The sequence below is a fragment of the Mastomys coucha genome, unplaced genomic scaffold (genome assembly GCF_008632895.1).
Source record: "Mastomys coucha isolate ucsf_1 unplaced genomic scaffold, UCSF_Mcou_1 pScaffold14, whole genome shotgun sequence".
Taxonomy (NCBI): domain Eukaryota; kingdom Metazoa; phylum Chordata; class Mammalia; order Rodentia; family Muridae; genus Mastomys; species Mastomys coucha.
Window position 1 is genome coordinate 94,379,731 of NW_022196896.1, and position 27,412 is coordinate 94,407,142.

At 36.8% G+C, this 27,412-nt stretch overlaps 1 protein-coding gene across 4 annotated transcripts in view; it reads right to left on the bottom strand.

Moving 5' to 3' along the window:
* Erbb4 (erb-b2 receptor tyrosine kinase 4) overlaps nucleotides 1-27,412 on the bottom strand; it is a 1,021,671-nt gene that overhangs the window by 248,469 nt on the left and 745,790 nt on the right. For all 4 annotated transcript variants that reach the window (XM_031367819.1, XM_031367817.1, XM_031367820.1 and 1 more), the window contains exons 12-14: nucleotides 25,671-25,870; nucleotides 7,999-8,131; nucleotides 4,847-4,940 (exon numbers count right to left, since the gene is read on the bottom strand). In XM_031367819.1, the coding sequence (XP_031223679.1) occupies nucleotides 4,847-4,940; nucleotides 7,999-8,131; nucleotides 25,671-25,870 (427 nt within the window). The remainder of the gene's footprint in view (nucleotides 1-4,846; nucleotides 4,941-7,998; nucleotides 8,132-25,670; nucleotides 25,871-27,412) is intronic.

Sequence of the window (27,412 nt, forward strand, 5' to 3'; positions counted from 1 at the left end):
CTATATAGAATCACTTAATGATTACATTAAGCAATCATCTAATGCATACTCACATATTGTGCTATTACCAAGGGTTTTAAGGGCCTAGGTACAGTGACTGACAAAGATGAAGGCTCATTCTTTCTTCACTCTGGTACTAAACTGCCTCTGAACTCAACAATCTAGACAGCCAATAGAGTGACTGTTTAAATCTTGATGTGCACATTACATCATTTTTCTCAGTGCCAGTGGATTTTCTCAGGTAGCTTCTAAAGAAAACAAAGCTACTATTCAAAACTATACAATGATGCTGTCATCCCTGTGTGAGGACTGCCACTCAATCCCAGTGTAGGGAAGACCATACTTACTTTGAATAATGAAGTGGAAGTAGAAGCCATATATAAGAGTATGGGGGCTGAACGTGCCAGCCTCCTCTTGCCATGCTGCCAGTAGGAACATGTCATCTAGAAGTGAGGATGCTGTCAATTCTGTGCTTATGAGTAATAACAAGGGGGTAACTCCTTTTGGATAGCTTTAAGACTTTCAGAGTATACTACATATATGTGTGTATATATATACATATATATGTATATATACATATTAATGAGAGAAAATACTAGGATAGGTTTATTATACAAGCACAACTTTGATGAACTATAAAAGCTTCTTTACATTTTATAAAGATGTTTAAAAGCTCTTCTATTTTTGGTTGTGAGCCTAGCCTTTAATGGCTGAGACATCTCTTCAGCCTAACTCTAACCCTAACCCTGAAAAAGGGGGTGGGGCAAGATCAGGTATGGGAGGAGATGGGGAAGATTTAGAGAGGGTTTTAGAAAAATGAACAGAGCAATGGGGGATGGAGAACTGGGGGTAGCCATCAGAAAGTCTCAGATGACAGAAAAGCAAGAGGCTCCCAGGACCCAGTGGGGATGACATTAGCTGAAATACCCAACAAACAGGAGTGAGAACCTGTGGAGACTATATACAGTGGTTAGGCACAGCCCCCGTTTGAGAGATGGGACCAGTCACCCATCTCAAAAATATTAACCCAGAATTGCTTCTGTCTAAAAGACATACAGAGACAAAGAGTGGAGCAGAGACTGAAGGAAAGGCCATCCAGAGACTGCCTCACCTGGGGATCCATGCAGCCACTAAACCCAGACATTTTTGGTAATGCTAAGAAGTGCTTGCTGGCAGGAGCTTGATATAGCTGTGTCCTGAGAGGCTCTGCCAGAGCTTGACAAATATAGAGGCAGATGCTTGAAACCAACCATCGGACTAAGCACAGGGTCCCCAATGGAGGAGTTAGGGGAAAGACTGAAGGAGTTGAAGGGTTTTGCAACCTCATAGGAAGAACAACAATATCAACCAACCAGACTCCCCAGAGCTGCTAAGGACTAAACCATCAACCAAAGAGTACACATGGAGGGACCCATGGCTCCACCTGCATATGTAGCAGAAGACGGCCTTATCTGGCATCAGTGGGAGGGGAGACCCTTGGTCCTATGAAGGCTCGATGCCCCAGTGTAGGGGAATGCTAAGGCAGTGAAGTGGGAGTTGTGAATGGGTAGGGGAGCAATCTAATAGATGCAGGAGGGAAGAGGGTATGAGGTAGGGGCTTGTGTTGGGAAAACCAGGAAGGGTGATAACATTTGAAATGTAAGTAAATAAAATAACCAATAAAAAACTTTTAAAAAGATGTTTAAAAGCTCATTCCACCTGTTTAATTCCTTTTCTTCTCTTGCTGCCTCTTCAGCCTACACCTGCTCTCTTTTATTTCCCTTTCAACAATTCTTACTTTATCTCTCCCATTGGATGTATTCAGTGAAGTAGGGAAAATGAATGGATGATAATAACACAAATAATATATAAAATGATCAGGACCAGCATATCAAAGCAAAGACCATCTTTTAGGTAATTTCTACTCTTCTGAGGATAGCAAGAATTTCTATCATTATTTGTGTAGGATAACACCATCCCATTTAGTATACAGCTGTCATTTTACGTATACAACACTGAACATGCTACTGTGTGGAAGAAAAACTGAACCTTGCATCCAGGAGGCTGGCATAGCTGTCATTAGAGAGGCTTCACTCATCAACTGATGGAAACTGATTTGGACACCCAGTCAGACATGAAGCAGAGCTAGAGGAATCTAGGTGATGAGGGAAGGAGCCAGAGGGGTCAAGGACACCACAAGAAAACCTGAGGACATAAAGGCTCATCGTCACCTAACTGCCATCCCCGGAGCCTGCCTAGTCACTCTGCACATATGTTTCAGCTTTTCAACTTTGTCATCTTGTGGGACACCAAGCAGGAGTAGGGGCTGTCTCTGCCACTGCTGTTTGCTTTTGGGACCCTTTCCCTTAAGCGGGTGGCCTTTTCTAGCATCAATAGAAGAAGATGTGCCTAGTCTTCTACAACTTGATAGGCTATAGGGCTGGTTGATTTCCAGGAGAAGCCTGCCCTTTTCTGAAGGGAAAGAGAGGAAGAGTGGAAAGAGGAGGGAAGAGCAGTATAATCACATTAGAAAGATGAAGTACATGGGTTGAAATCATTTGCATGACATTTTAAACTTTTGTTTTTAATGTGCCTTGGGTTTTTTTGGTTTTTCAAGACAGGGTTTCTCTTTGTAGCCCTGGCTGTCCTGGAACTCACTCTGTAGACCAGGCTGGCCTCGAACTCAGAAATCCACCTGCCTCTGCCTCCCAAGTGCTAGGATTAAAGGCGTGTGCTACTACGCCTGGCATGTGCCTTGGTTTTTTGACTCCGTGTCAGTCTGTTTGAGGGTGTCAGATCCTCTGGAACTTGAGTTACAAACAGTTGTGAGCTGTCATGTGGGAGCTCACTTAGATTATGTGGAAGAACAGCTTAGCTCTTAACTGCATAACTATCTCTCCAGCATAGAAACATCAAACATTTTAAAATAGAATCTCCTGTGAAGTTATTCTATCAAAATATGGTGTAGTGCATATTATACTTAGATTTCATAAACAAATTAATTTCCTATGAAGAGAATTAATTGTACTGAAAGTATTAGTTTTTTAGTAACACTTAGTTATTTTGAAATATCAGAAGCGCAGGGACATTTGAAATATAAAAACATCAGTTTTAAGGTACAGAATATGAACAAAATGAGAAAAAACTAATATGTAAATTCATGATTTTTTGAAGAATAATATTGAATGAGGGTTAACTTATAGAAACATCAATGGAACTTGATGCAAAGTCAGCATTAAACAATGGCACATACTGAACAAAAATTATGTTTCTTTGAGATTTGTGCAGAATAAAAAAGGGAGTAAAAAGAACAGGAAATTATACATGTCAAAAATATTATGTTGCAAAAAGATGGAAAGTAAGCCGTGGAGCAGCCGCACTTGCAGCAATCAACAAAATAAACAGTGTGTGTCAACCTTGGAAGTCACTTTCTAAGTAGCATTTCTCTAAGACTATGCCTAGTACACACTAACTAGGTCTAGAGACATCTGATGCTCCCAGCCTTATCAGGAGGAAATGGCTAGGATTGATTATTTTATCATTCAATTTCAAGTGTTTAAATTCTAAAAGAAACCTAATTTCCATTAGATGACTTACTGCCACCTAAATGTGTTAACCTTAAGGTGCTCTTGTAAATACAAGAACTTGCTTCCCCACCCCACTGGGGAAACCTCCTTTCTTTTGTGATGGAATATGTTTCTTTGGGAATGTGCTTGTCTCATGCAGCAGATCAACTGTGTTATCATGACTCTTCATAGCAGAGAAACACAGCAATTACAGATCCCCTTGGACCATATAAATGTTAAGGAACAACATTTCATCCTGTAGATTCTAGGTGTTCATGTCACATAATTGCATTTCCGTTTCTTGAAGGCTTGCCTTTTCATCCTTAGGAGGACTGACTTTTCCACATCCTACAGAAAGAGTTCCAGGCTGGCTCACTGAGGCCCGATGGAAGTTTGGAGGGCTAATTTCTTTATTTTTCCTAACTGACTTAAATGCTGAATAAGCATACTCATAGAAAATGTATAACATTTGGAGTTTAAGTACAGTTTCATGAAACCAGAGTTCTTTCTTGTGCCCAAATGTTGATCCCTAATTCCCTCCTAAGGGGTGCCTCAGTAACAGAAGAACAAGAACGAAGTATTTATCTAAAGAAAGAAGAATGGATCAATTTTAATGACAAACACAGATTGATTTTGAGAAACCCAAGGTGTGGAAACCAAAGGGTGAGGCGTCTGAGAACTAGAATCATTTTCTCCTTAATATAACTTTCAGTGTGGAAAAGCCTCCCCAACATTTAGGGTTTTCATAATGGATGTGTATTCCTAGGACCCTCCTCTTTAATGCAGCCTCAATCATACCTCTTTATGTCTTAGTTTATGAAGTTCATCTTATCCCTTTACTAGTATTCTCCATTCTGCCATCATACACATTAATTAACAGCATTATAGTTTTCATCAGAACAGCATGGAATTTTATACTTGTATATTTCATTTTCTCATTCATTTGTGTTTTTAAACAGTCAATATAGTTTTCATTACTTCAATTTAAGCTGATTACTTGTATGTCTTTTTTTTTCAATAGTGTGTCTTGCCACACACCTTGAACCATATACCTTTGCCTCTATACCTCTAGTCTTCTTATTCAAATATAGTATTTGGGGAATATGTATATGATATTGGATTTCCTAATATTGTATCTCTCCTCTGAATCTGTACATTGCTAGTTTTAAATATTAAACATGGTTTCCCTCAGTATCCTATAAACACCAGATGAATAAACATACAGATCCGAAGCAATGATATAAAATTTATATACATGATACCAAATGAGCAGTCACACCCACTAAAGTCCTCAGACTTACTGGTCCGTGGCATGTGAGGAGTCCATCTTCCATTTTCTCACACTGGGAGTCACACTCTACACAGATGGAGCCATTCTCAAACTCTCGAAATTCCCTGTGAAAATATCAACTGCGTGAGAAGGTGTAAGCAAACAACCCATCAACTTAACAAATGAAGCAACATCTGCTAAGAGCACTATTGGCAAAGTAAATTCGTGAGTTTGTTTCTCTAACGTGCCAGGAGCCACAGATGCACTTTCCTATGCATTAAGGGGGAAGATTTCCATTAAAAGGAAAGATATACAGCAGCCAGATGGTTTTCCTTGCCCTTGATTGGGCTCAACAATTGCCTCATTCAGGAAAGCTCTCTCCTATGAGAGATATTCTAGTTCTTTCCGAAAATAGAAAATAATCTCTTTTGATGACACAGCAGAATCACTTTTACCACTTTGAGTAAGATTGCATCTGTTTCATTCCGTATAAAATATCCTTCTTGGTTGAAGTTTTAATTTTTAAATCATTGTGGTTTTTAATTGCTGGCTATATAAATGTGCTCCAACCTTGTCCTTCAGATCCCAAGACTATTGGCTAAACTTCAAAACTGACTTTGATATCTTATCTTCTGTTAAAACATCAACCTTAGAGTATTAGAAATATCGTTTTATGCTATATTTTATTTTCTTACATTCCTTTTAGCCTAATTCTTTTTGAAGTATTTCTATGTGAAATAAAATAGTTTAATGTACAGAATTTAAAACATTCTTATTGTAATCTACTGTGAATATGACATTCCCTTTTATATCATTACATTTTATGTCTATTTTTATATTATAGGTTTTGAGTAGATAATTATCAATTTAAAAGTCTAATATAAATATTTTACTTTGGTAATTGGGAACCAGTCATCTATACTATGTGAAATTTTTCTGCTTTCACTAAAATACAAAATGAAATGTTGGGTAAGATAATTTGGTGTCATTAACAAAGTTGATCACTAATTAAATTTTTATATCTAGTTTGGTTATAATTTTCTGCCTTAGTGTCCTGAGCCATCTTTTGAAACCAATATCAACATGAATAGTATAATTATAAATAAATTATATGGTAAATTCTAAAAGATTCCTTTTCCTTTTTGTTTCATTTGAACATATATAGTCTTAATAAGCAATGGAATTCCAAAGTGTAAGTTGTATATTCTGTTGGTTAAATTAATATTAAATCTACATTTCTATTGTTAATATATAAAATTGGGACATAATTCATTGTTTCCTTAGGCACTTTCACAGATATATGCTAGTATGTTTTCTTCAAAGGCAAAAGTGTTATGTATGGTTTCAAAATATAGAGCATCAGTAAGTTATCATCTGTATACAACCTATACATTTATGCACATTGTTTTAGTACTTATATAGTAAGATATTAATTTGTTTTGGATCAAACCTTTCACAAATTTTCTTATTTCAAAATCAGTTATAAAACAAGCCTTCTTTTTATGCTCCATTCATACAAGTGATGTTAATGTACTTGACTGAAGAGGTCTTTAGAATAAAAGATAAAATGACCCAAGGGACATTATTTAAAGTGTACACAAAAATTACCAAAAAAAATGTCTAATGAAATATTATGAGATTCTAGTTAGCTTAGGAGCTTCAGATAATTACTAGTTTTGAATAAAAGACTTCAGCCATTAAGGTGTTATGACGACAAATGAAGAACATAATTTGTATGCTTCTAAAACTTAGACTGTACTTTCTATATTCCTCTATCCCAGTGTTGACCTCTCTATACATGCAAGTATAGAGTAAACACATGTCATAAGAACAATAGGGAGACCATTGCCTTTCCTTGCTAATGTCCAATCACAGGGCTCCTGATATTCTTCCTGCTTTCATGAGAGAGGTTGTTTGTAGTCTTTAAGAGTCACTGAGCCGTCGATTACCCTGTATCCATCGTTTCTCTTCCTATTCCACTCTCCTGGTGACTTAAATGGGGTTTTTCAGAGTTCCTATGACTTGCATGTGCCCTAAGTAGTTACAGACTATGATACCACTGTGATAGCATAGTAAGTCTTCGGATGCAGAGTGAATACCTTAACACCAAGTCTCCAAAATCTCAGTCTTAAAACCAAAACTATTATTGGAGAATTAAGCACTTGACATTTAGTTTACTAAGGACCATCTATAAAAGGAGAAAACTGTTTTATTGAGATGTGATTTCTTAAAAACTATACAATTGCCATCGAAAATCTTTAAATGGCAGCCTGATATTTTTGAGTCAGTCTCAAGGACTCAGAATGTATGCTAAGTAGGAAAAACTATAGGTTTCAAGTTTCAAAGTTCTATTATAACTACCTTCTCTTCCGTTTTGATGGCTCACTGTAGTTAACAGTTACAGAAACACATTGATTTTGCCACTTGAATTTGGATATAAATTAGACTGAATTGATTGACTTTTTTTTCTTTTTAAAAGTCTTTGTTTTCTTTTCCTTATGTGTATGCAAGCCAAAAATATCTTAGACAACCATTAGCTAGGGTCAGATTATCTGATAAAAGGGAAATGATGCTAATGAAATCTACAGCAAGAACTTTAACACGACCTTAATAAATGTATTTCACTTCCCAAAATCAAAATAGATAACACCATGCTATTCCCATTTATCATACATATAATATATATTATATTCATATATATATATATATATATATATACAAACAAACAAACAAAAAACCCAGGCCAATGAGATGGTATGCATCTCTTAAGCCCAGTCACTGGGGAACCTAAGACAAGAACACCATGTGACCTAGAAGTTTAAATAAGCTTGGGCAACAGAACACGACCTCACATGAGGCAAAAATGGAAAAAGCCTCAGAAAGAGGAAGAAAGGACAGAAGAAGAGAGAGAAGGACTGATGGGGAGGAAGAGAGGGAGGGGAAGAAGGTGTGGTTGGAGGGACAGAAGTAGGGAAGATAAAGGAAAAGTTCAGTATGGCATTAAAAGGCAGACTCATTTCTTCAAAGGCAAGCATAAACAGCTTCCTAAGCAACATAAAGGAGCTTTTAAAAAATCTTGGTAGGCACACATTCTAAACTATCACTGCTTTTCTAAAGATCATATTTTTGCTTTAATCAGTAGCTTAGAGCTTATGAGATAAAGGCGGCCTAGTCGTCTCTTACCCATCATAAAGGTTGCAAGACTCTATGCAGATCTTTCCCCTGCTGAAGCGCCGACATGACAGGCATTGGTCTGGCCCAGGCCCCCAACAACCATCATTTGAACACAGGTGGTTGCACACCATCCCTTCAGCAGCTGTAATACACACCAAAATCAGCAGGAAATGGGACAACGAATATAATAATATTTACCATCTTTTGCAGAAAGCTTAATAGCTTTTTTAAATTAAAAATCATATTTAACTAAAATATAATTATATTATTTTCCCCTTTTGCTGTTCTTCCTTAAACTTTCCAAAGTCCCTACTTTCATCATTTCAAATTTATGGCCTTTCTATGGTTATTACCATATAAATATAAATAAATATACAAATATATATATATATATACATATATATATATGCATAAAATATGATTATAATATGCTCGGGCTTGATAGTTTTAAAGGGTTGGTTTGAAAGAGTTCTTTGTCAAACTACTTTGGGTGACTACCCAGTTGCCAGTCTCCTTTCTCTTTGCAAAATCTTCCATACTGCACAGTTGGTATATTTGTATAACAAAGTAGCCTTGTCCATAAGACTAAACAAAATCGCTTTGTCTAATTGTACACAAAGGGAAGACAGGTGGGACATAAACTATATAAATTAAAGAGCAAAATATGCCTTTCCAAAGCCAACATTTTGTTTCACTAACATCCTCATCCCCCAAAAGTGAGGGTTTTAAAGAGGAAACAGAAGAATGATATGATTAGCAAAATTATTTTTAAAGTAAGGAGAAGTGAGAAACATACAGAATATAGGAAGAGGAAGAAAGTATAGAAATATGGCAAGGAAAATGGATCACTGATTAAGGGAGCTTGCTGCCAAGTATGAAGACTCACATTCCATTTTCAAGGCAAACACAGTAGAATAAGAGATGACCTCCCAAGCTATCCTCTGACTGTCATAGGTACCTTGGTATGTACACATATGCATGCACAAACAACAGAAAATAAGTAAATTAATATTTGAAAGTTGAGAGGAAGCTCCACTCCCAAGTGCTATAACATGCCCAAGATCATAGGATCAGAGATGAGGAGGACACAACATCTGTCACAACACCAAGAGTAACTGGGACCAGCAGGACCCAGGCACTCAAGAACTTCACTAGTCCAGTGGCAAGGGTTCCTTCTGGTTTGTCTGGGCTAGTACCATGAGAAGACCTTGGGTGCAAACTTCCCAGCAAGTCCCATAATACCCAGAGGAAGCTCTACTTCCAGGCACTCTAACTGGTCCAAGATGACAGGATGACAGGATGACAGGATGACAGGATCACAGGATCACAGGATCACAGATCACAGGATCACAAGATCACAGGATCACAGAATCACAGAATCAGAGGATCACAGAGACAGCTGGACTCTGAGGAGTTCTGACGAAACCAGGATCACAGGAAGGACAGGCTCCAGTCAGATGTAGATAGGGCAGGTAGCACTAGAAACTACCAGATAGCAGGAGGCAAGCATAAGAACAGAGGCAACAGAAACCAAAGTTACTTGCCATCATCAGAACCCAATTCTCCCACCACAGAAAGTCCTGGACACACCATTACACTGGAAAAGCAAGATCTAAAATCACCTCTCATGATGATGATAGAGAACTTTAAGAAGGGCATAAATAACTCCCTCAAAGAAATACAGGAGAACACCGGTAAACAGCTAGAAACCCTTAAAGAAGAAACACAAAAATCCCTTAAGGAACTACAGAAAAACACAATCTAACAGGCAAAGGAAATGAACAAAACCACCCAGGATCTAAAAATGGAACTAGAAACAATAAAGAAATCACTAAGGGAAACAACCCTGCAGTTAGAAAACCTAGTAAAGAGATCAAGAGTCATAGATGCAAGCATCACTAACAGAATACAAGGGAAAGAAGAGAGAATCTCAGGTGCAGAAGATACCATAGCAAACATTGACACAACAGTCAAAGAAATCACAAAAACCAAAAAGCTCCTAACCCAAAATATGCAGGAAATCCAGAACACAATGAGAAGACCAAACCTAAGGATAATAGGTATAGAAGAGAGCGAAGACTGTCAACATAATGGGCCAGTAAATATCTTCAACAAAATTATAAAAGAAAACTTCCCTAAAGAAAGAGATGCCCATGAACATACATGAAGCCTACAGAACTCCAAATAGACTGGACTAGAAAAGAAATTCTTTTCCATCACATAATAATCAAAACACCAAATACACTAACCACAGAAAGAATTTTAAAAGCAGTAAAGGAAAAAGGTCAAGTAACATATTAAAGGCAGGCCTATCAGAATCACACCAGACTTCTCAACAGAGACTATGAAAGCTAGAAGATCCTGGGCAGATGTCATATAGACCTACAAGAACACAAACACCAGCCCAGGCTACTAGACCCAGCAAAACTCTCAATTACCATAGAGGGACAAAACAAGATATTCCATGACAAAACCAAATTTACACAATACCCACAAATCCAGCCCTACAATGGTAATAGATGGAAAACACCAAAATAAGGAGCACAACTACACCCTAGAAGAAGCAAGAAAGTAATCTTTCAACAAATCCACACAAACATAATTCCACCTCTAACAACAAAAATAACAGGAAGTAACAATTACTTTTCTTAATATCTCTTAATATAGAAATTAATATTGACAACATATCCTAATCAATAGAAATTCAAAAATATGAGGAATTAGACATTTGTTGGCTATCATCCAGTTGTCTCTCTAATTTGGTAATTAGAGAAATAAGTCCAACAATCCATATAAACTTTCTGCTTGTTTGTACGTGTTCTTTCTGTGAACAACATAATGGTCTTAAAGTCATGCTTCTCCTATCTCAGCCTCTCTATTAGTAGGATTGTTTATTTGATGTCTTTACACTATACTATGTTTTTCAGAACAGTTTACACATTTCAAAATTGTTTATACAGCCAAAAGAAACGTAGACAATTAATTTGGGAGGTGGCTTATAAGGGAACAACAAAGAGTGAGACTGAATGCTTTGATATTTAAAATTATATCAATTTTGAAGAAGAGGACTTTATAAGTTACTCTTTTTCTGAAATGAATGCTTTTTAAAATCATCACAGCCAATGAACCAGATTCTTACCCTCACCTAATGTCTATGCCACCGTCCAAGCAGAACCATTGTTCATTGAAACAATTGGTGAATGACTTCATGAATAGACCATCTTAATACACATACCATTTCTTAAATGAATGTAACCTGTTTCCTGTGGGCTGAGAATGAAGACAATCACTCAAGTCAAATAACTTTGACCATAGCAGAAAATATGTATCTAAAAATCATGCTTATAATTCATTCCTTGGTGCAGCAGAACTGTCAACTCTTAGCTTTGCTACTATGGAGGTAAAATCCTTTGGTGATTCAAGGGACATTGAAGTACAGCCTTATTACAATGAACCCCAATGTCTAAAAATTGTTCTTATTATGGTTTTGTACCACAGTAAAAGCCAAGATTTTAAGCCCTACTAAAAACAAAACAAACTAGAAAACAAAAAGACTTTATATATTTATGTTCATTAAAAAAAAACTAATAGTGATATATTAATTTAAAATGTAATTAATATGCTTGGAGTAATTTAAATTTTATATTGAGAAAAATGTATGTATTTTAAGTATTGCTGTAGACAAGCATCTACATAAGACTGTTTAATTGATCATTGTTTTATATCAAACAACCTTTATAATACTCATTTTATTGTTACAATATTCTATAAAATGTAAAGTATATGATAAAAAAAACCAAAAGGTATGGCAGGTATTGAAGAGGGGTCTCTGGGAGGAGTTGGGGTACAAAAGGGAAAGAAGAATGTGAGGCAATTCCATTTACTTAAAATATGTTTTTAAATGTTAACAAATTCAGATAAATTGAAATTATGTATCTCTTCTCATCATAAAGCAATAAAACTTAAATCATGAATGTAGATGCCCTTGCATTTGGAGTATAGAGGTTCAGAATTGAGAGTTCATGTTGGTAGACCTTACCTTTGATGAGTATGACGTGTTCCTCATCTTTTTTGATCATTTTATGGTGAAAGTTGATTTTATTTGATATTAAAATGGCTACTCTAGCTTGTTTCTTGGGACTATTTACCTGGAAAATTGTTTTCCAGCCTTTTATTCTGAGGTAGTGTCTGTCTTTGTCACTGAGGTAAGTTTCCTGAATGCAACAAAATGTTGGGTCCTGCTTACATACTCAGTCTGATAGCCTATGTCTTTTTATTGGGGAATTAAGTCCATTGATATTAATAGATATTAAGAAAAAGTAATTGTTGCTTCCTGTCATTTTTATTGATTTTGCTGCCATACTTTTGATTACATGATGTGTTATAATTTCCTTTGATGTATAAGCTTCTCGAATTTTTATATATGCAGGCTGCATAACTTTGCAATCTACTCTCAGATTATTGAGTTACTAATATACCAATTTAACGAAACTTTTTCTTCTGAAATAATTGTATATACTTTTGTGAATAACATGGAGAGTTGAACATTATGTTTGGCTTATTTCCATAAGTTTGTCACTAAATATATAAATCTAATAATATTTTGTATGAAGTTTCAAGATACAAGTATTTTTATTAAATTTCTCAAGAATTCATCTGGATTGTAGGATAAGTCATATTCTTTTCTTTATTGCTAGTAGCATATATATATATATATGTAGCTATATATATATGTAGCTATATATATATATATATACATATATATATTGGAATGTAATATCCCAGTTAACTATTCATAGGAAGTAATATTTATTTATCTTGTTTCTGGTTCTGGATATCTTAGTTGTTTTGTCAAACTACTTGGAGAAAAGCAAAGTAATAGAAGAAAAGCTCTGGCTCTCAGTTTGTGGTTACAGTATATCATAGTGGGAAAATCACATCACATTAAATCTGTAATCAAGAGGCAAAGAATAATTAATGCCTGCTGCTGCCTACCTCCCCTTCTCCATTTACACAGTACAGGGTACCAGCCAGACATAGTGCTGCTTACAGTGAGGCAGTCTTCTCACTTAAAAGATTAAGCAAGAACATCTCCAGAGTCATTTTTAGAAGCTTACTGCAAAAATCCATCACTGGTGAGCATAGAGGTGTTTCTTCTAGAAGTTTCTGCACTCTGTCAGGTTGACAATTGATTTATTAATTATAGTTGCAGATCTTTCAAACATTTTGCATATGTGTTTGTGTTGGTTTAAATTTAACTTTTTTGGAAAAAAACATTCTCTTTTTTTTCTATCCAGGCCAATTGGGTCATATGGTTGGACCTTGTCAGGATGATTTTCTTTCTTAAGCTGCCAAATGTTTTATAAAGTTTCTTTTTTTAAAAAAATTACTTTATTGGATATTTTCTTTATTTACATTTCAAATGTGATCCCCTTTCCCAGTTTCTCCCCTTCCCCAGAAACTGCTGTCCCATCCCCCCTCCCTGTTTCTATGAGAGTGTTCCCCCACCCATCCACCCACTCCTGCCTCCTTACTCTGGCATGCATTCCCCTACACTGGAGCATTGAGCCTTCATAGGACCAAAGGTTTCCCCTCCAAATGACGCCAGACAAGGCCATCCTCTGCTGCATTTGTGGCTGGAGCCATGTTTCCCTCCACGTGTACTCTTTGGTTGGTGATTAATACTTAGGAGCTCTGGGGAGTCTGGTTGGTTGATATTGTTGTTCTACCTATGGGATTGCAAATCCCTTCAGCTCTTTCAGTCCTTTTTCTAACTCCTCTATTGGGGACCCTGTGCTTAGTCCAATGGTTGGCTGCGAGCATCTATCTCTGTATTTGTCAGGCTCCAGCAAAGCCTCTCAGGAGACAGCTATATCAGGCTCCTGTCAGTAAGCACTGCTTGGCATCCAGAATAGTGTCTGCATTTGGCGACTTCTAACTGCAACTTACTGAGATAGAATAAAGCACAGGTCTTCTCCTTCACTCCTTTGAGTCATCTTGGGACCATAGTTCTTTTCTGCAGAGTTTAGCCTGATCCCAGCCATTACTATCTAAGTGGTGTCTGTCATGTTAGACTATTCAGTTTTCTGAGCTTTAGAGTAGAAATAACTGACTTTGCGGTAGTACTTCTGGTTTTCATAAAGTGATATTTTGATTTACCTGTTTCTACTCACCCATAATTGAGACACATGGAGGAAGGAACCTACATCTGTGTCCTCCCTTAGATCCCAACTTCCAAAATCCATTTGATTTCCTTCTACTTTCAGAGTATTGTGAAGGTTGACATATGATGTCCATAATTTGATAATGTATCAAATGATAGAATGGTTTCATGAATCAATGATCTTTATGAATAAGAAGTAATAGTAGTGTTCTTATGAATATCCACCTATTATATGGTCATTAGTTTCATATTTCAATTTCTCACCATGTAATGCTTATATGTACTTTCTATGGTATTAGTAACTTTATCTGAAGTATAAAGAAGAAAAACCTCATTTCTTATGAGAGCAGATTGGGAAAAAAATGAGAATATTTAAACAATCCTAATCATTGTCATGAATCTGAGTCTTTATACTCCTTATCTTGAGTCTTCCTAAATATCACAATCTCTATGTCAAAGCCATGCTGTATCAATTTCTAAGACCCTCGGTTGTTTCTTGGTTTCTTTCTTCAGGAAGACCTTACAGCCAGCAGCCTCTACTTGAGACTGTATTTCATGGTAATACGTCTCCATTTTGGATTATTATACCAATTTGCATATTTTATTCTTAACACTTAATACCACTTTAGCCTTATACCTCATCTCTCCTACTGCCAAAGGTGACAGAACTTTATGATGTGTGAAACAGTAAAAGTGCTGGGATTATCTGCTGGGCAACCATATTACAGTTTATCTTCACCACTGTCCCACTGCCCATCTATTTTCTGTTGCCTCTGATTCTCTATTTATGTGCCTAATAGCATAGAAGATTCGAATCAAGGCAACAGAATCACAGGAAAGAAAATCAATACGAAAAGGAACTGTAAGAACTGCTATGACTCATTCTTCCCAAACAACTAGGTGGAAAGGAAGACTGGGAGATTATTATTATTTTTTTTTTTTGCTAAAGTAAAATCAAGGCTATGCCTCCCAAAGCAGAAAACAAAAGGGCAGGGAGGTTACCTTCTTGACATTCTTAAGAGAAAAAAAAATGTTTCGATCATCCCCAAGACGTCAACACACATCTGACCTCCCAGAGTGATCATCATGTTTGGAGCAGGCCTGTTTACAGCTTGGAGTTCATAAGGCCATATAATCCTCTCTAAAGGAACGTTAGCAATGTAGTTATTAGGAAACCTTTCACTTCCTCTGTGCTTTCTCTAGAAGCTGTAAAACAGATTTTTCTTTATCTCATCTGAATTGTACCTGTCTATTAAAAATCTGGAGAGATAATAATGTGCTTAGTATTTCAAACCTTATAGAGAATATTGAACCTGTTTCCATTAAAATAGAGATGAACTTCAAATAATGAATTTTGCTAGAACCCTGCATGTATGACAGTAAATGGATTTCCTTTAAAATGTTGAAATGGAGCACCTGTCTATGGGCACAAAGGCAGAAAATAATTCTTTCATTGTAGAATGAATCTAACTACAATGTTGGCATTATTTATCATACATTGAAGCATGGTTTTTACTTAGAATGGATTTAGACAGGTAGCATTAATCTTTTTTTCTTTTAATGCTGAAAAGTTTGTTTCATATAGAGAAGTTAAGCTTTTCTGATATGACAGATATAGGTTCAACTCTTTATTGCTTCATGAGCCATATTGCCATGGGCAATTACTTTCCTGTTACAGAGTTGTAAAGTAAATATCTTCCTTGCAAGATTAAGATGAATATGATCATAATATTAATATGGTATTTAATGTACAGTTGGGTATTTTAAATAAACATTCAACAAATTTACTGACAAAAAATTTAAAGACATGAAAAGCCTCCACACAAACCCATTTAAAAGTATTTGCTTCGAAGCAACTTTCATGTTGGGTATTTTAAATACATATGTGTTACCTCATAGAAGGTTGGGCTATTTGTGTACATTGAGAGTGGATCAATAATAATGTCTGTGTACTTATTATTTTGATAGATGACCTGAAGATGGCCGGGGCACAAAATTCAGAATGTAAGAGTTGAGAGGAATGAGAAGCAGCAGTGGTCAGATATTAAAAAGTATGCAAATAGTGCTTATAATACTGACCAAGTTATAAAGTACCTCTCAGAAAAAATACTAAACTGCAGAATATTAAATAAATGTTGACTTTACTCTTAGGTAAATAAAAGTAATATATGTATACATATATATTATAATTACTAATTAATAAGTAAATGACCATTTAATATCCCTTTGGTTTTTAGTAAACACAAGATAAATACACTATTTAGAGGATATGGTTTGAAGTATACTGGGTTTTGTCATCTTCTAAAATTTTCCTAAAATATATTAGTTTAAGTTTCTAAGCTATAAAATTTCCTATTCTAAGTCCTTCTTGAGGGAGTAAGTAAATCTACACAAGAAGAAATTAATTGCTCAGTCCATTTTTTAATGTACATTTCTTTTTAACTTTTTAATTTAAATTATTTTTAAGTTTTAGTTTTAGAATTCATCCTTCCCTACCCCAACATAATGTTTTCATTGATTATTTGGGAATTTCATACAATATACCCATATCATATACACTTTCCATTCATTCCAGGCCCAACCACCCACACTTGTGTCTTGAAAAACAAAATACTCCAAGTCCAGTTTGCCTTGCCCATATACTCATTGAACATTGTCAAGCTCCCAGTGGCCAGCATTTTAAAGGTAACTGTATCCCTCTAAAAAGTACTAGAGACCTGGGAGGTAAGAGAATCTCAGGACTCAAAGGGGAGGGACCGTAGATGAAATGCCTAACAGAGGGTAGAGGGAACTTGTAAAATCCACCTTCAGTAGAAAGACAGGGCGTTAAGTTGAGGGATGGGGTTGCCATCGCACCATCAAAATTTCTGACCCAGAATTGTTCTTATCTAAAAGAATTGCAGGGACAAAAATGGAGAAGAGACTGAGGGAAAGGTAGTCCAGTGACCAGCCCAAATTGGCACCCATCTCAAGGGGAGACTCCAAGGCCTGACACTATTACTGATGCTATGGTGTGCTTACAGACAGGACCCTAGCATGGCTAGGCTCTCTGAGAGAGCCCAAAATGCATCTGACTGAAACACAAGCAGATACTTACACCCAACAAATGGACTGAAGTCAGTAACCCCTGAGGCTGAGTTAGGGAAAAGCTAGTAGAAGCTGAGGAGGAGGGCTACCCTATATGAAGACCAACAGTTTCAATTAACCCAGACCCCTGAGATCTCTCAGACACTGAGCCACCAACCAGGCAGCATATACCAGCTGGTTTGAGGCCACTGACTTAAATATATATACCAGAGGACTGCCTCGGTCTGGCCTCAGTGAGCTTATCCCTTGAGAGACTTGAGACCACAGGGACTGTGGAGGTCTGGCAGGGTGGAAGGGAACATTCCCCTGGAGACAGGAGGAAGAGGAAGGGAATGAGGGACTTGTGGGAGGGCAGACCAGGAGTGAGGCAATGACTGGACTGTAAAAATAATAAAAGTAATTAAAAATAAATAAAGTCTAGATTTAAATAAGTATGTAAATGGTTTGCCAAAAAAACAAACAAACAAACAAACAAAAAGATAGTTGGCTCCTCCTCTCTAATACTCTGCAGCTAGAAACCATTTACTGTGAAAAGCTAAACTTCTTGTCTAGACTGTTCTTTTATATGTGTGTACACTGGAAACAAGGATAAGTTGCCAAAGAAGCCTTCAATGTCTCTCATTCTTAATTAAAAATCTGAAGAGATCAATACCACTCCAAAGGCTGCTTGTCTGCCCATAACAGCCAATGGCAGCAGCTCATGCACTTCCACATAGCTTCATTAGGATCATTGAAATGGCAGTATGGATCATGGACATCCACATGCCCTCCAGTGGTATTACAGACCACAGATTTCATACAAGAATATTGCATTTACATAATTTTCATTCCCATTCCATCCACTGTAATTCTCCAGTACTCTCTCATTGTCTTCCAGTTCAATGATTTAAGTAACTATTGTTATATGTTTGTGTACCCATACACATATACACGTATGCATGTAGGTAGCTTGATGAGTCTTTTTAGTATTACTCAAATGTATATGGATTTAGAGATGACCACTTGAGATGGATAACCTAACAGATGATTTTTATATATACAGAAAGCAGATTTCCCCTTTTTTGTAACCATTTATTGCCATGGCTTTTCAACTCTGGGTTGAGCTTTGGTGAGGTATCTCCCATCTATGGGTTGATGTCAACTGGTATCATCACGTAGTTCTTCTTGAGGTGACCATATCTTTAAGAAGTGATGTCACACCTCACTTTTATATGGCTCACCAGGCAGTAGGGAAATAAAGGGGTGGGAGAGACCCTCATCCCACCAGAGCATAGAGAACATGGATGGGAGGACCCAGGAGATTGGCCTGTGGGTGCCTGACTGTGGGAAGCCATGTAACTCCAGTCCACAGGGGTAGGAGGGAGCAGTCCAGGTTCACTGGGCCTCAGGAAGCCAAGAACAAGACATTCTAGCTCTTGGGCATCAAAGGACATCGCTGGACCCTGCAGAAGAGCTGAGAATGGGTGCACACACCCCTCCAGGTGGCAGTGGCCCCAGGCTGAAAGGAAAGAGGGGGCAGGGAGAAGGCCCTGGGTGGTTCTCATGCAAGCAGGTGAGAGTCCTTGATTCAGTCTGGCAGCTGGAAAAGCTGGGAGGCCTTCCTTCAGGAGATTGAACACAGCTCTCTAGGGGAAGGCCAGAGCCATTTTCCAGCAAGGCTAGTAGTCTAGATGAAATGAAGCAGTCCATGGTTTTAGGGCTTTACTGTAGAAAACAGAGAGAGAGGGAGGGAAGAACAGAGGGAGGGAGGGAGAGGGGGGAGGGGAAGGGAGGGGGGAGAGAGAGAGAGAGAGAGAGAGAGAGAGAGAGAGAGAGAGAGAGAGAGAGAGAGAGAGAGAGAGAGAGAGAGAGAGAGAAAGAGAAAGAGAGAAGGAGTGGGAGAGAGGGAGAGAAGAAAAGTATAGACCAGCCATGGCCACGTGGAGAGAGGGGTAAGATAGGGAGAGAGAGGAAACAAGAGGTGAGGGTAAAGACAAGAAAGAATAAGAGCTTGAGAGAGAGAGAGAGGAGGGGTCAAACAGCCCCTTTTATTAAGGGTTGGGTTACCTTGCTGTTCCCAGGTATCTGTGGGGCGGGGCATACCTGGCTTTGGTCAGATGACTGTGTGGATGGAGTCCAGGCAGAATACTAGGAGCTTGGGGCATTGCCCTACACGACTGATCTACACAATAATGGAAGCCTCTTGTTATCAGGCACCTAATGGCGGTGGGGGAGGGGGTAGCTCACTGTTCAGTCCCTTGTTGTAGAATTTTCTATTGGGTCTGGGGAGTAAGCCTCTCTCAACCAGAACACAGACTGCCTTTCACAGTCCAACACTTTTACATATACTTCTAATTGTAATTTGATATGGAGGGTAATAAGGGAAGAGACTAAGCAGTTTCGCAAAGACTCTCTCACAGACACCTGTCTTATTAAGGTGCTGCAGGTACTAAGGATACGGAATTAGGGGTCACATAATATAAATGTTTCTTTTAGTCTCCTAGGGTTTCGCTGATTAAACGACACCACTTACATGGCTGAAAACAATAGGAAAAAAGTTGTCTCATAAAATTCAAAGTCAGAAGCATGCAATATCAAGGTCTCAAGCAATTCTTCCTCCCTCCGTCTGTCTGTCTGTCTCTCTCTCTCTCTCTCTCTCTCTCTCTCTCTCTCTCTCTCTCTCTCTCTCTCTCTCTCTCTCTCTCTCTCAGTAGATCGCAGTAGACCTAACTTCCTGCGATGCCAGTCATGTTTTGCTTTATTACCTTATGAATGTATAACCTCAATTATGACTATCTTCTCTCTAAATTGTCACATGGCATTTCTTCTATCTCCTTTCTTCTATTCCCTGGACTAATCTCTTAGCCTATGTGTATACCTTCATTTTAAGTTATATTTTGATCCTATCTTCATTTACTTGAAGTCAGAGTTCAGATGCAACTGGTCAGTGTCAATGCTTTTTTGAGGAGAAGGAACAATGCAAAGCTCTGAGCTGCCCAGAAGGAGCTCTATCAATTGAGTCCCAGGCTCCTGCATTTTAACATTCAACAGCTTTACGTTTAAAATGCTACAGCCACTCATGTAGGCGCTAGTAAGAATATAGTGTTGTCATTTGAGATGAAAACTGAACCCCGCAGTGAGCCTGGCTTTTATCACTAAACACTTCTTGATGCCTTTAGACATTTTAGGTTAAAAATTAGACGAGATCTCATTTTTGTAACTAATCAACAACAGAAACTGCTAATTATTTTTTGAAAAGAACATAGAGAGCTATTGAGTCATTGTTAATAATTAGACATTGTGCTGTTTCAAATAAAATATAAAAAAATTTACAAAGAACAGTGTACTGATATTTACTTTGGTAATTTAAGAAGGGAGATCTGAGAAGTATAATTAAGGGTTTCTATCTTCTGATTACTTCAAAGGATATTGTTTACATTGGATCCTGATTTATGCACCTTATGTTTCACATCAAGCCTGGTTTAATGAAAGTTACAGTAAAGTTCATTAATTTCTAAGTGAGCATAGGGTATCTGGTCCCATGAACAGGTCTAGGCAGAATCTAGTTTGTAAATGCATAGAACTGAGAAGATGTACCAAGATAGGTTTATGCAAACTAAAAATGGGAATATAGGACTGCTAGCATAGAAAAAAACCTCCTTTCTTAGCAGTGGAATATTAAATTAAATTCTAAATTATAATTAATCATAAATGATATCCAAAGTTCATACTATCTAGCAAACAAACAAACAAACAAACAAAAAACAGAAATAAGCATGACCTTAATAACAAATGCACAAGACTTTTATAGGAAACTGAAATTCCTTATGATATTCTGGAAAGTAAAATATTTATTCTCTAGTTGCTATTGTCATGGTTACCAGTGAAAAACAAATAGGATAGTACATGAAGAAAATATTTTTTCCACCTCTGTCTCTATTATATGCCTTCCTTCTTTCTTTACCAGTGCTGTTTGGATTAAATACAGGATACACAGTAATCATTGTAAAATGAGGTCATGGAGTTTAGTGATTAGCAAGTAATTATAGTTTTGCAGTTTCTATTTGATTGAGGCATGCTCAGTGAGGTAGAGTTTCTATTACCAAATATCAGGAATGTAAAGACGTAGATAAATATAAAATTGCATTCAGATCGTCCTTCATGTCTATGTATCTGTGGTTAATGTTACTGAAGATGTAATCAACCTTTGGTCAAACTGAAAAAAAAAGATGCATTTATGTTAAACAGGTCTGAGGTGATGTATTTTTTTTCACTTATTACTATTCCTTATATACAATACTGTAGAACCTATTTTCACAGTATTTAAGTCAAATTAAATATTGCAAGTAACCTAGATATTATTTAAAGCATAATGAAGGATATACATAGGTTTCATAAAAATAGCCTGCCGTTTTACACAACAGAGAATGCATGGTTACAGATTTTACTGTTGTGCTGGATTTCTTGAACTGACCCCCAAGGACAAAACACAATGACAGCATTTCTTTAGTATTTTATGCAATACCTCCAAACATAACCAAAACAAACAAACAAACAAGCCAAACGAAACAAAACAAAACCAACCAACTAACTAATCAAAATCCTCAAATCCAAAACCCCCAAAACCAAAACATTTATCACCACTACATATTTTTCTTCTGAACCATTACCCAAGCTTTATACATTGTGGATATTTAAAGTACTTTGTCTGCCACTCATCACAATGACACCCCAGCCCCATGTCTCCATCTCTAATGCATTAAACTTTTCTCCCCTTTTAAACGTCCATCCTTCAGTCTTCATTCATAGCTTTATCTAGCCCCGAATTCCAGCAGATATTCCCTGGGAACCCACAGGCTACTACAACAAGGGAAGCAGATAGTCTGACCACAGATCTTCATATCTCTCTTAGCTCCTCTAAAAAAATTTTCAGTTCCATCCTCAGCTCTGGAGAAGATTACAACAGACTCTCCTCACTCTCTGACCCTATTTCCAAGGCAGCAGAACATCTAGCTTTCCTCCCTTCCGTGGACCCCTAGTCCCCTCCTAGCCCATCCCTAAGTGTCAGCTCCCAATACCTAGGAACACAGTTTACTTGGAAACGCCATAAAGAACGCCTATGAGGATCCCAGAAGAATTTCCTAGTAGGCAACATGCAGCCACCACGTCAGTAAGGACAGCAGAAAATAGGGAACAACATATCCATTCAACAAACACAAGATCAAAACCCAGCACCTAGAATTTCTTGTTTTCCAAACACAGATGCCTACAGACCAGGGTAAAAACACAATCAGTAGTAGTCAGGATAAATGTTTCTATTAGAACTCAACAACCTTATTGCAGTAGACCTTGTGTATTTCAAGATAGCTGAATCACAAGACATAAATTTCAAAATAGCTATTATTAATATAATAAAGGTCCTTAGAAGTAAATAAACCCAGAGAAACACAAAGAGTGGAAGTACATGAATTATATAGATAATAGGACTATAAATATATAATATCATATTATATATATAATAGGACTTGATCAGGAACTGCAGAGGCAAGCCTCACAAACAGAATAAAAGACTTGGAAGGTAGATCCTCATGGATCAAAGATATAAGAGAAGAAATGGATACCTCAGTCAAAGAAAATGATAAATATAAATAATCCCTGGCCCAAGACAATTGGAATGGGGAAGAACATCCTCTTGGTTTCATTCCTATACAAGGCGGTATTGTTGATTGCTATTGAGGAAAGGAGTTTCCTGACCAGTCAGGACATGGGTATGGGTCAATTGCTCATATGGCCCTAGTGAATGGCCATAAAACCACATGCATATGGGCAGCCCTAATTTTTCTCAGGTCTTTATCTATCTATGCGTTACTTTAATTATCGTACAAAATAACAAGTTTCTTTATGGCATCTTGGTAATGTGTTCAGTTGGCTCTCCCCATCTCCATATCCTCTTACTCACTTCTCCATCCCTGCTGTTTCCTTCTGCCTTCAGTGACTTGAGATGTCAGGGTGGGTTGGTACCTAGGGGCTTCCTTCCTTTTCTGACAAGAAGGGGAGGAGAATGGGGGTGGGACCTTGCAAGTGGAGCACTGGGTGGAAGTGGGAGCCTTTGTGATGGTTTGAGCATGCTTGGCCTAAGGAGTGACACTATTAGGAGGTGTGGCCTTGTTGGAGTAGGTGTGTCACTGAGGTCATGGGCTTTAAGACCCTTGTCCTAGCTGTCTAGAAGCAAGTCTTCTAGCAGCCCTCAGATGAAATTGCAGAATTCTCAACCCTCCTGTTACTATGCCTGCGTTGATGCTGTCATGCTCCCATTTTGATGATAATGATCTGAACCCCTGAACCTATAATATAAGCCAGCCCCAATTAAATGTTGTCTTTACAAGAGTTGCCTTAGTCATGGTGTCTACTCACAGAAGTAAAACCCTAATGAAGGTATCAGAGCCCACTTATTCAGGATTTCATTGTATGTTGAATATCATGTGAGACATGCAGTCTGATGAACTGCACAAATACAAGATTCTTGCCTTTTCCAATGGAGACAGTCATTGGACTAGCTGGACCACAGCTGTACTACACTGTAACAAATCCCCTTCAATATATGTAGATTCATTCTATCAGGAATTTGGCTCTGGAGAAACCTGACTAATACATCTATTCTCTGACTTTTATTCCCAACCTTGTAAACTAAATAAATCTCCTTATGTTAAAAGTTCCCAGCTTTAGTTAAATTTATTTATGTATTTACTGCTATAATAACACAAAACATGTATTAAGACAAGTGTGATCTTGTATAAAATATACAGAGCATATTATAGGAAGCTGGTAGACTGCCTATGATAGTAATAATTTCTTTTCAATAGTTTCATAGTGAAATGAACATCCAAGTCTTTGAAATTTGATAGACATTAGTTTGAACAATAGATATAATTAGTAGACCAAAACCCTAGGACAATATTTATCTTTCTTGATATTGCTAATATTACATGGATATTGCTACAATTTATAGGGTGGTTGTAAACAAATCAAACCACATACATCAATTAAGAAACACAATATCACATGTTTTTAGCTGATCATTTGGTACAACATATTGCAACCAACTTCTGTCATTGAAGAGAAACGGATTGTTCAATAAATTATATTGGCTCAATAGAGTATTTAATTTGATATTAAAAGACATTATAAAAACTTCGTATGTCTAAAAATTACAGTAAATTTGAACATAAGAACAAGTAAGACAGAAAGTTGAAAACCTAATCTCTTAAATTGATAAAAATATAAAATGTTTGATTAGCAAATAAGAGAGTTAAAAATCATCTGAAAGCAGAAATGTATTCACAATACATACAAAACCAGAAAATTAATATATTAAAACTTCAGAGTGCTTTATCAAATCTAGAAGCAAAAAAGCCCAACAATTACCAATCTCAATATAGAAAAAAAGGCATGAATTAAAATGAATTATTGTATAAGCAAGATATAAATATTCAGTGAGCACTAAATATGACTCAGTCTCAACCCCAATCATGTAAATTGTAAAGATTTCTTCTTCCTCTTAATGGTCACTAACATATAAAGCCATGGTTATTTGTTGCATACTTAATAATGAAAAAAATCAGAGTTGTAATTTGGAAAAGATGTTCCCATATTGAAAAAATCGATAATGAAATTGTGTTTAATTATAGGTAAGTATATATACACAGTAGTTTCTAAGCCATGAAATGTGTTAGCTTAGAAAACAAAGCTAACTAACATGGAGTTTGAAGAGTTGGTCATATTTATCTTTATACTGTTTATATGTATGAATTTCTTCTTTTTCTTTTAGGAAACTTCAAAAGACTTATGAAGAATCCACTAGAACTTCTCCCATACAGAACTGTCACTCTGTGAGTAGCAGCACCACATGGGAGAGAGAGGCAGGAAGTGATGCGGTCTTTCATGTCCTACAATCTTTTCACAATGTCAGTCTCTTCAAATCATCATGCCTGCTTTGATGGTTTTGACTTAAAAAGGAAAGATTCCTCCAGCCACTGTCACCCTTTGTGGATGAGGTGAGGCCTTTCTTTTTTTGTGTGTGAGTATTTTAAAAGTCATTTTGAACTCCAAACCATCTGTTTAAAGTATTGCATCTTTAAATTAACAGTTATCCCAGATTTAGATCAGAGTGGGTATGGTGACTGTGGGAATGAGTGGGATACCAATAGGGATCCTATCACCATCTGTCATGGAAATCTCCAGATGAGGTTTCCTGACATTGGCCAGTATGTGAAGACAGATTATAAGCTATAAACATCACCATCTCTATTTATGCCACAATTTTCATAATTATACTTCCTTTCTATTATCCAATGTTGGGTAAATGGCAAAAATTCTGATGCTATTCTCAATATTTAGTACAATATTAAAAAGAACAGTGGGTTCTGTGTTAAGTTATGGGACATATACTTACTACAGTTCTCAGCTCTTCTGTTATCTCGGATCACTATTCTCTGGTTAATGGTGCTGAAGAGTGTTGTCCAGTTGATGGTATGGTAATAACACAGGTTGCTGTTGTCAGTGATATAGATATTGCCCGCACTGATTTCCTTCAGAGACTGGAACTGTAGGGAAGTGATGCCTTGTTGTTTGAGGATAAGCAATGAGAGACCACTAAAAAGGAGAGAGGGGGGAAATGGAAAATGAATAATTCAGGAAATATACTCTAACATTCAAAAACAAAAATAACGGAACATATACAGGGGATGAACAGACAAATCTGTTCTTCTGATTAACATTTCTATCTTTGAAGATATATAGACTTAAATAATCACTTCATTTCTCCAAGGACAATATTATTTATAATTATTAACAGATTTTATATATGAATAATATATATATGCGGCTGAATGAATTAGCTATATTCTACCTTCTCTTCTTAGCCTAAATGTTGTGTTTCTCAAGCATAAAGTCCTTAGAGTGGTGGTGTGGGGAAATTCTCTTGAAGACAGGGATGAGGATGAGGTATGGGATGGGGAACAGTCATGGGGTAGACTAGGAGGGGGATAAAATCTGGAGTGTAAAACAAAAAAAAGTTTAAATAAAAATTTTTAATAGTAAAAAAAATGTAGAGAGAAAACCATCAAAAAAGAGTAAAGTCTTTAGAGTAATACTCATAGAATAAGTGTAAATATAAATATGTATTTATAATATCCATTATAGCACATTTATTCCATTATGTAAAATTTTGCCTTTGTTTCCTTAGGTGTGAAGGTATATCTGCTTCATGCTAACTTTGGATATATACTTAAGAAATGTATAGTCTCATTATACAGTGGTACTCTTTTGTACATGAAACCCACAATGATTTCTCCGGTTGATATACTAGTTTATACTTTCATTATCTGTGTATGTCTGTTCTCCTGCATCCTTGTTAGCATTTGTTATCCTTTGTTTTCTCACTGACTGGGGTAATAACACCGACTTTCACTTTTTTCCATTAGATAAGGATATTGAACATTTTTTTCTAGTATTTATTGACAATTTGTACAGCTTTTCAAAATTTAAAGAAAGCTTTTAAAAACTAGTGACACATTAAAATGTTCATTTTATCATGTATATTTAAAATATTAACATTGGTATTCTCTTCACAATATCCCTCTAAGATCTCTATTTACTTTTAATTTAATTTAACTTAAATTAAATTTTTACTTATTCACCTTACATCCTGTTCACTGCTTCCCAACTGGTCACCCCCTTCCACAATCCTTCTCCCATACCTCCTCCCTTTCTCCTCTGAGTGGGTGGATACCCCAGGTATCCCCCACACCCTGGCCCTTCAAATCTCTGTGAGGTAGGCGCTTCATCTCACACTAATGACCTCTTCGTTTATTATTCAACATAAAGATAGGGTACCTACCCCAATAACACTGAACATGGGATGTGTGGCACAAACAATGGCATCGCAGATAAAGTACAAGCCTCCAGCTACAGCACCATTGATCTCCCATACACTCAAGTCATTACTGAGTCACTTACATTTACAATTTAGTATAACATTAGTTACATATAAATTTCAGTTCTACAGATCGTATTATATGGCTTACATGAAATACATTAATATCAGCCCAGATGATAAGCACTTAACAAGACAATTCAGAGACTGTTCCACCTGGGAATCCTTCCCATATTCAATCATCAAATCTAGACACTATT